General features: G+C 38.0%; 1 protein-coding gene across 1 annotated transcript in view; it reads left to right on the forward strand.

The window, feature by feature from the left end:
• Positions 1 to 10,446, forward strand: part of glipr2 (GLI pathogenesis-related 2) — a gene marked incomplete at its 5' end in the record, with an annotated part of 33,531 nt that extends 23,085 nt beyond the window's left edge. Inside the window, 5 exons of the mRNA XM_044332158.1 lie at positions 8,426 to 8,452; positions 8,581 to 8,865; positions 9,282 to 9,359; positions 9,751 to 9,900; positions 10,364 to 10,446. Of these exons, the coding sequence (XP_044188093.1) occupies positions 8,426 to 8,452; positions 8,581 to 8,865; positions 9,282 to 9,359; positions 9,751 to 9,900; positions 10,364 to 10,446 (623 nt within the window). The remainder of the gene's footprint in view (positions 1 to 8,425; positions 8,453 to 8,580; positions 8,866 to 9,281; positions 9,360 to 9,750; positions 9,901 to 10,363) is intronic.

A 10,446-nucleotide genomic window follows, 5' to 3' on the forward strand; every position in this document is an offset into this window, starting at 1 on the left:
TCCCGACAGATGCTGATCAGAAACCATGGTGATGAAAAGTTATGACAGTTGCTGTTTCCGCTGGAGAGAGTGAAGTTCGTCCCGTATTTATACCCTACACATTAAAGAGGGGAACTTCATTCAGCTGTGAGTGTGACTACAAACAGTGCACTTGGTGATGAACCACAACCATAAATGTGTCTGCAGTTTCACCTCTGACAAAGTACATCTACCATCACAGTAAAATCATAGAATACACAGTTCAACACCCATACTGTACATAGAGGGGCACAGGGTCAGCAGTGGCACCACACCTAAAGAAGTCATAAAAGCTATGAACTAACTAGTCTAAATTTCTCATTTACTGTCACAGAAAGTTTACTAAGCCACATTGAGCTTTGTTTTGGCCTCTTGTATTTCAGTCAGTATAAAATTACAGTTCAGCTTGCTCTACAACATCACAAGTCTTGTGCCCTGCATGTGGGAATATGTCTTTTATTTTCTTCAGAGTTGTTTTTCTTGGAAGGGTCTCCATTCTAAGAAAAACAACTCTGTCTCTTTAGAATCAGTTTGTTTTCACTATTGTTCTGCAGCTTTATCTCAAAATCACACTTAACTCTCTGCACTTCATAGAGAAATAAGATTAAAAAAATAAACACGTTTCTCTCTTCTTGCACCTGACTTCTTATGCTGGTTAACTTACCTGCAGGTGTGTCTCCTGTGGAGGAAAAAATGACATTAGAAATGATTACTATATTATTGTATTAATACTTTGATAATCATTAATCCAGTGTAGAAGTATACTCAACAGATCAATTTTGCCTTTAAAAGAACATGATACACTCTTGACATTATCAATGAGCTTTTATATGCTGTAACCACATTGTTCTGTTTTAAGTAAGATGTCTGTGTCGAGATGTCTCGCACCTTGTTTGTGTAGATGAAATAAGTGTCTGTTAGGAGCGTAGACTGTAAAAATTATGGACATAGTCACCATGACGTCACCCACTGGTTTGTGGACTGCCATTTTGAAGAGTTTAGCGATTTGACCGTCGCCATCTTGGGTTTGACCATCACCATCTTTGATTTTTGGAGCCAGAAGTGACCATATTTGGACAAGAGGGTGGAGTTGACCCTAGAGCTAGCTGCTAACTTGGTTAGCACAGAGCATTTACAGTCTATGGTTAACTGTGATAATGCTAATGCCAATTTTCACTTTTGAAAAACAGGCCTAAAACCATTACAACAAAATGTACTTACTGGAAAAACTGAACATCCGACTCCTTAGAGGGTCTTTTATCACAACCAAACACTGAACAAGACTTTTTTAGGCAACCAAAATGTTACAATTAACCTTCATGAACTGAAAACACTGTGAAACAGCAGCTATTCCTATACTCTGTGAATCTGGGGTTATGCATTGGTTACGTTACGTAATCAACATTTTCACCATGGTAGCGACTTCTCAATCAAAAGTTAACCACATCCAAAAGCATACACTGCTTTATCTCTATTTTACTTTAAATGTGGCCATCATTTACAAAATGAACATCATGATGTATTGAAGAAGACTTGAAACTAGCGATTGAACCATAAACTCATTGGCAAAGTGTTTACTGGGGTAATAAATTAAGTGAGAAGCAGGGTCATTTTCTCATAGACTTCCATACGATCAGACATCTGGCCATTAGAGAGAATGCAGGTTTAAGGCACTTCCGAATTGGCTTCACTTTTAAAACCAGGCACTACCATGGATGTATTATAAGAGCTGGATACCGAACCGAAAATGGTGCCCGTTCAGCTCAATAAGAATTGCTCGGCTGGCACCAAAAAAAAGTTTCTAGCTTCCGGTTTTGCTTCCGCATTGTACAGCAAAAGAATACTGTGTCCCTGGTATTTAGTTGCCTTTCTCACCTAACTAGACAAGTTGATATTTCAGCTGCAATGACATTACTATCTGTTTTCATATCTAGAGGTTCCCTGCACGTTCATACTTACGTGGAAGGCACACAAAGATCGGACCACTTGAGTACGTGTCTGTGGAGGAATGTAATCTGTTAACTGACAGAAACCTGTCAGTTAACCAGTGAGTACTGAAAAACAACTGGAACCTGACTATACCAGTTTCATATAGATATTTCTCCCTCTCAGGCAGTTACTGTATCACAGAGATAGCCCTGTGCAAAAATTGAATTTATCCAGATCAGCAGTTACTCTTGTAAAAAAACACTCCTGGTACTTTTATTTGCAGTGGATCCACAGTACTGCCACATTTTGATATATACAATATTTTGCATATAGATAAATATTGGTTTCATTTTATACTGTTCATAATTTATGAGTTTGATTCTAGGGTGACGGACTTCACCATATTTTGTGGTCTGCTGCGGTCACACTATGATCAAACCTTTTTGATAGATAGTATTTTCTTGCTCAACCTCTTTGGCAAAATCTAGTCATTCAACTCAAGGATTCACAAACAGAAATATCTCTTTGTTTGAGGGTTGGGACTGAAATTAGAAACATATGGATTCAGTGACAAGTCTCAGTTTCCTCTGCGGAAGCTTGAACAAAGCCTAATTGGCACACGACTAGAAAAGACATTTTTTACAGAATGAGGCAAAAGTATTTTTTGGATTCTCTGTGGGGGTGGTGACGACTGGTTAGACACATTTGTTCTCACATGGTGATGTTTTTAAGTCTGTATCAGTTGTAAACATAGTGATTATGAAGTTTGATGTACAGAAGAATATAGAACCTTTGCTGAAAATCTTTTGAAATGTTCAATAAAAAAATGGGCTTGTTTTTACTGTGGTTCTATGATCACCCTTTTAAACTTCATTTTGTGTTTTCCTGTTAGTCACATAACCCGATGTCAATAAAAATGCATCCATCATTCCATGATGTATATCAGCCCTTGACCTCCCACAACAACAGTGTCCCTGCTGCACAGTAGAGATTTCGACAGTAGTCTCCATTCACTCTCACACAAACAATCAAGAACAGAAAGACAAGACAAACAGAATTAACACCAACGTCTTAGAAGCAAAGTTAGAAGGTGCTAACACACAGATCTTACAGACCAGATGTTTGTCTGCTATTCAGGTTCATCTTTAAATGTTAATTCCAAACTTATTACAATTCATCACTGTGATTGTGAAGCAACAACAAATATATCGCCTGCAAGATTTAGAGACACCTGGTCCTGTTACTGAATAGGTCACATTCATCTTTTTGAATTCTGTTTTAATCCCAGCACGGTCACATGATCCAGCACCAGATGGGCTGGGGGTTAGTCGGGTTATAGCTTGAATGAAACACATTTTATGTTAGAATATGCTTTATATAAACATAATATTTACAGAAATATTTAAGATGCTAGAACTAGATTTTGAAAAAGGTCCATTCTGCAAGACAGGGCCTCAAAAATAGGTAGAAACCTGGGTGACATGGTAAAGAATGGCCCATTTCAGTTTATATTGTTCTTTTTCACATGTTACCAAAAAAATTGCAATTAATAAAATGACTACAAAGTTTTTGCTGCCTCGTTGGTAATCATTGGTATTCATTATCATCAAGTTCCCTCCATATTCATTTAATTTCATTCTCACATAGTGTTTGGTCATGAAGGTACTTGCACAAGGTTCAAGTCACACTAAACTTTTTAGGCCCCTTCACTTTCTATCCAGCATTATATTAGAATTAAGAAGTCCACCTTGAATGCAAGTACATTTAAGTACATTGTGCGGATAATGCCTCTCTTTCACTCTTCACTTTTAAGTGAAAATTTGAATGCAGGACTTTTACAATATTTTTACCATGCAGTATTAATAGTTTTACTTTACTAACTTACTTACTGAAAGGTTTTGGTAGTTCTTCTACCATTGCCGATACAAACATTCCCATTTAGAGAGAGGGGACCCCCAAATCACTAAATCCGCCCCTGGGCAGAGGGCTGGAGGATGATGATGAATTAGGGGGAAATGGCGTGGGTTGGCTGGTGGTGGCAGGTGGTAATGGGTTGGACAGCAGGTAGGCAAGTAGGCAGGGTTGTAATCCAGGAGCACTAGAACAAGAGACAGCAATTAATTAAAGTCCAACACCTTGTAACCTTGTCTGAAACGTGTACTACCAGTGTGCCTGAAACAACAATCTGGCGACGAATGAGCAAAGAGGCGGAGTAGATGGGCCTTTTCCAAAATAGCCCCTACACCCTCTCCCGACCCACCTCCACTCCATTTACACGTTAATGTGGAGGGTCCACCATATTAAGTGCCAGCCCAAACCAACGTGCAACACCTATTGTGTTCGTCATGGGAGACGCTCCGTACAAATGTTAAGTTCCGTGCGACCACCCATACAAACATTTACTCATAAACTGCTCAGACTTACATAGACATTTAATATTGCCACGCAGATGTTAAAAAATGAAAGGTTACATTGCATTTAAGATAAAATATACCGTTCTCTGGTCTAGAAAACAGTAGACATACTCATTTAATAGCAAAGTATTGTATATTTACAGGGATTGTTGCTAAAACCGCGCAGCTTCAACATAAGAATGCAAAACGAGAAGACATTTACAAAGAAAAGAAATGCAAACCAAGAGGCTTGGGAGTAATTTTAGTATTATAATATTAGTATTTATTTTTTTCCATGGGCTTAGACCTACTGTGGAGTGAATGTAATAAGTCATCTCATCTCACTGCCCACACTGGGGGATGTTGAAGTCTACATATATATATATATATATATATATATATATATATATATATATATATATGCTCAACAGCCCAACTGTTTTGGACAGGAATTTCTATAAGTTGTTTAGATTGTTATCCTTCATATCTCCAGACAAGGATGTTCACATCCTCTGGTTGTTATATCCCAATTAGTGGAATGAACTAACTATACTTATGACTACAGACTTATAAAGGAAAAGGTAAACACATTCATATATGTTTGTACACAAATGTAATTACCACAGATACATTCTATTAATGCACAACAGGCTTTCAATAATACTTGCAGTGTTACTGTGTATTGTATTGCCATTTGCTTGTGAAATTTGGCAAATGACAATATAACGCAGGATATTTCATGCACTTGTACAAAAGGATCACTATGCAAGGAGTGTACTGATGTGGTCTATACCTAAGAAATGCATTTTGTGTTTTTGATAATAAAAAGACTAAAAAAAAATGTCTTCGCCTTCTGGAAGATGTCCTCTCATCTTGCAACAGCTGGTGGATGATGGCAGCAGTTGCCACCCCAACCATTGACAGTAGATAAAGATTAATTTTAAGTACATAAATATTTATCTACAGTCAACGATCCCGACATATGCTGATCGGAAACTATGGTGAAAAAAAGTTATGGCAGTTGCTGTTTCTCTTGGAATGGAGACTGTACCCGATACACAGTGGTGGAAGAAGTACTCATCCTCCAGAGTCTGGAGGATGGGATGCACCCACGACGGGCAGAGCAGTGCTGTTACCGCCTCAAGTACATCAGGGCAATAGCTAGAGTGATGTTTCTCTCCATGCCACAAATAATCTTTTATCAAGGAAAAAAATTATCATTTTAGCAGGATGACATCTCTTTGGCATCCCATCTCACTTCAGAGAACAGAGCCTATCTGATAGAAAGTCACAAACACACACACACATTGGCCAAACAGGATGTTTGATTTTTGTGGTTTGCATTTCTGTGGGAAAATTAAAGTGTGTGGATTGATGAATATTAAATGGCATGTGAACCCAGAATGGCTAATTTGCACCAAGTTCAATGTCAAATGTAAATTAGAGAGCAAATGCTCCATTTGATGAATGACAGCAAACAACAAATTGTAATCTGCCTTGTCAATTAAGTCAGAAAAGTATTATATAAGTACAGTCAATTTAAGATTTAGAGCTTTACAGACTTGTAGTAATGGCTACAGGGCATGAATTATGAATGATAGACTTTAAAGCAGAGAGAGCTTTAATAGACACAAACATGTTGTCAAATTACTGACAGTGAGAGCAGTATTGCGCAATGCCACACACACCACCGGTGGTTCAGACCAATCAGCGTCCTATGAGGATTCTTAGGAATCCAACTGCCTCACAAGATAAGATGGTGATAGACGGTGATAGAGAGCCCAATCACCTGCCAAGTATTTTTTGAAAGTGCCTGCCTTTTTCCAAACAGTTTCCAAGGATGACCTATCAGACGGTTCTGTGTAATAAACCATCTGGTGCGTCAGGTTAAGCCCGGACAATGAACAGCCTGAATAACATCACCATCTACTGCATGAAAGGGCCACGAGGGGATGGTGGGGCCATGTTGGTGAGATGATGAAATGTGATGAAGGGTGGCCGGTTTCAATAAGACATCCATGAGTTTTAAGCTCCAAAGAAGAAAGAAGAAACCAACACACTGCACATGGGTTTATAATAGTATGAAATAGAGATGTACTGCAGTTACATTTTATCCTCTATGTCAACAGTAGAATTACATAATGCCTTGCAAATCCAAAAAAGACTAAATGTACTTCATTCTCAAGGTTTGATGTTCGTACTTGATCAACGGAAATCTTTGTTTCAACCAAAACTTGAGTGAGAACTGACTTCCTTGTGATTTGAGATAAGTCTGCAAAGTTTCAGTATAAATACTTGGAATGGCAGCCACGCAGCGATAAGACCGTTGTGTGTTGTTGAAATTAGAGACCTGTGATCCACTGAGGAACTTTAAAATTCAATTTGTTGATAATTTTAATATTTGTTCATTTTTAGTGTGTTTGTGTGTCTGTAAAATGGACGCTTTGTGTGACTGTATTCTTTTTGTAATGTTGTATACACTCACTGTGCACTTTATTAGGAGCATGTGCAATCTAATGCAATCCAATACAACAGCAAGCTTAATACCTCAATAATAAACATAAAGTAGAATTATCACCTTTCTGACAATGACCAAAGCTTCATAAAAGTAGAATTTACAGCAGAGCTGTTGTATTGGATTGCACTAGATAGCACAGGTGTTCCTAATAAAGTCTTCAGTGAGTGTATACAGTATGTCTGTTGTTTTGTAAAGGAGATCTCAATCTTAATGAGACTTCTTGAATAAATAATAACATAACTAAATCATTTCCCAGCAATGTGCACTTGCATATTTGATTTGCCAATGCAGTGTATTGTCGGATGAAGTAAGTAGTGCTGGTCAACTCTGAATTCTTTTCTTTTCTTATTTTATTTTATTATATTCCATAGAGATCTGTGTCAGAGCCCTATTGTGCTAATCCAGAGGCCGCAAATAAATGAATAATGAAGCTCCATTTCCTGATGCAATGTTACTTCTATTAAAGGGAAGTGTTCCTCACTTGGTGTCAACACTCCCCTGTAACACAAAACCACAATTATATGACAACTTTACATTTTGTGAGCAAGCTACACCAGTGATGTTCTAAACATTCAGAGTGAGAGTTCATTGTAGAGTTGTGGGGTGTGCAACTCATCCTGGTACTATGATTAGTGCAATATTCGTTGGATTTGTGGTAAAAATAAGCATGCATTAAGGGCCTTGGAGTGGTTTTGTATAGCCAGCTAATGACAGTCATGTGCTTTTGTCTGTGTTAAATTCAGGCCTCAGTTTGTTAAAGCCACAACCTCTTTTACAATATCTCAACATGCCTTCACTCCTATGTCGTCTATTTACGTGTTTTCTTTGGCAAAAGATGTATACAGCTATGTAATTGCCTTATTAATCAGTTAAAAGTCACTTAGGGGGTGATAACCGAGACTGAGCAATACACAATACACCTGGTTATTATCTATGGATTAACACAGTCACAAGCAAATCTTAAATACCAAGAAACCAGAAATACACCTACTAATTATCACCTGCTTGAGTACCTTTCCACTGTCTAAAAACAATATTTTTTATGTACATTCTTTGCTAATGTCTCTGGGGTTTCTGGGGAATCTGTGATAGGAGAGACAAATATGACAAAAAGAATGAAACCGCATTTGTAGAGTGTGAGAATATCCTGCAAACAACACTGTGCACTCTGTGAGTTATCTCAAAAAGGATAAGTGGCCAGGTGAAAAAATTACAGGCAAGGGCTAGCTGTCTGTCTCCTCCTATATGAAAATGAGGAGGGAGTTAGAGGTCCAACTCATGCATATAAATACAGGCTCCAAGACAGCTAGAGGAACTGTATCTTTGCAGACCTCAGGAAAACACTCAGGTAAGTGCTATCAGATTACTGTAGTAACAGGAAGGTATTTGTGTTTACTGCTGGTAGATAGGCCCTCCACATGATGAAATGACTCCTTTCTCACCACTAGACTCTGCCTTGGCACCAGGCTGATACTTTGACAATTTTTAACTTTTTTGATACTAGATAAAAATCTGTTGGATTGTGTTTTTGTTGATTCTTCTCAACTGTATTCTTACTTCATTTCAGCCTTCATCACCACAAACACAATGGCAGGTTAGTGCACTGTTTATCACACTATAAGAACATAAAGGTATCATCATTATGGTGATTTGTATTATCATATGGCATGATTCATCCTGTCTATATCCACTATCTTTGAATATGCCAGCCTCAGTAATTGCACAGCATATTTCCTCTAAGCACTAAAAGCTCATCCATTGATAATGTCTTTTTCTCTACAGATGCAAGCTTTAAGCAGGAGTTCCTGGAAACCCACAACACCTACAGGGCAAGGCACGGTGTGCAGCCGTTGACCTATAATAGTGAGCTGAACGCTGCAGCTCAGAAGTGGGCTGATCACCTGCTTCAAATCAACTCCATGATACACAGCAAGACGGTGGACAGCAAGATGAAGGATGGAGAGAACATCTTTAATATGTCGAGCTCTGCACCCCTTAAACTGACAGGTGGATGATACACACCACCTGACTCTTTTGCATCCTTTCATCAATTCATTCTTTTATTAAACCTCTGCCTAATCACATTCATTCCAAGTTGATTGCTGGTTGATTCATTTGTTCACCTGCTAGCCTTTAAAAATCACAGTGCTTTTTAAAGTGAGACTGTTGCAAGAATAATATAGAATAAATATTCTCCTGTTAAAAATGAAAAGTTGAATTACTAAGCAATAAAACACACACCTTCGAATGTCAGCAAACTGGGGGGGTTTGCAGCTACAGCCTGACTTGTTCTGCTATAACCAGTAGCTTATGGTGGCAGCTCTGTTTAAGCTGTAGAACTCAAACTCCCAAGCACCACTTCAAATGTGCATTTTGTGTTCATAATTTGATATTATGCTTTTTTTCTCTCTTTCATGTTTCAGGAAAAGAAGCTGTTGAGTTATGGTACAATGAGATCAAGGATTACAACTGGAGCAGGCCTGGATACAGTGGCAGTACTGGTAAAAACCCACCTGATGAGTTTCATATTCATGCCATAAATAGAGATTAAAATATGTAAATGAGTAAAAATGTATCACTTCATATTTATCACTTTAAGAATAAGACATGAGAAAAAGAAAGTTAAGGTACAAATGTGTTGCTCTGCAGTAATTTGTTGGGGACAGATTGATCAAAATCAAAGGTTTATGGTATTAACCTTAATTTTATGAATTACAAAAGTAGCTATACAACATTATGATGGCGTGTTTTCCAACAGATGTAAAACATAGGTACAACTCCAAAATGCCTTTGCATTTAAAGCAGAATTAGTAGAAAATGAGTCTTTGTTTGCAAGTTAGAATCACAGCAGCACACTCTGACAACACTGCACTGCTGTGTTTCTTCCTGCAGGTCATTTTACTCAGGTGGTGTGGAAAGAAAGCACTGAACTGGGTGTGGGCCTGGCCACTGATGGCAAAAAAGTCTTTGTGGTTGGGCAGTACCGGCCAGCTGGTAACATGACCATGCCGGGATACTTTGAGAAAAACGTCCTCCCACAAGGTAACATATTACCACAGTTTTACATATTTTACTGTCTGTACAGCAGAATAAATGCATGTTTCCAAAGGGAAACTATAAATGTATAAAATAAATGTATAGTTTAAAGAATACTTTTGTCAAATTAAGTACAATTTTAAATGCAGAAATGCAAAGATGTCTTTTTTATATTATTGTTATGGTTCACTTGAAGTTTTTGTACTGTTCACTGATACTAACCAGTATGAACTAACCAGCTTTGTATACATCTAAATTCATCCTCTGGGTTGCATACATTGACTTTTCTCTCATGCAGTCTCTTTTCAGTCAGCTGACATATTGTTTTATTTTATTAATTGTATTTTATTTTTATCTGGTGCAGGTTTAAGTATATTCACATTTTTCCCGTGCTTCTCATGCTTTTAGCTGTAACATCTCACCTGTATTCACTGAAATTTTTCCAGCATAAAGGTTGTGCAATGTACAGCTGGAAGAGAGGCTGGTGGAGCAGACAACACCTCCAATGAGACAGCTGGAGTGAGCCCAAGAAAAATCTGCACGCTGCTGTAG

Source organism: Thunnus albacares, chromosome 2 (assembly GCF_914725855.1).
Source record: "Thunnus albacares chromosome 2, fThuAlb1.1, whole genome shotgun sequence".
Taxonomy (NCBI): Eukaryota; Metazoa; Chordata; class Actinopteri; order Scombriformes; family Scombridae; genus Thunnus; species Thunnus albacares.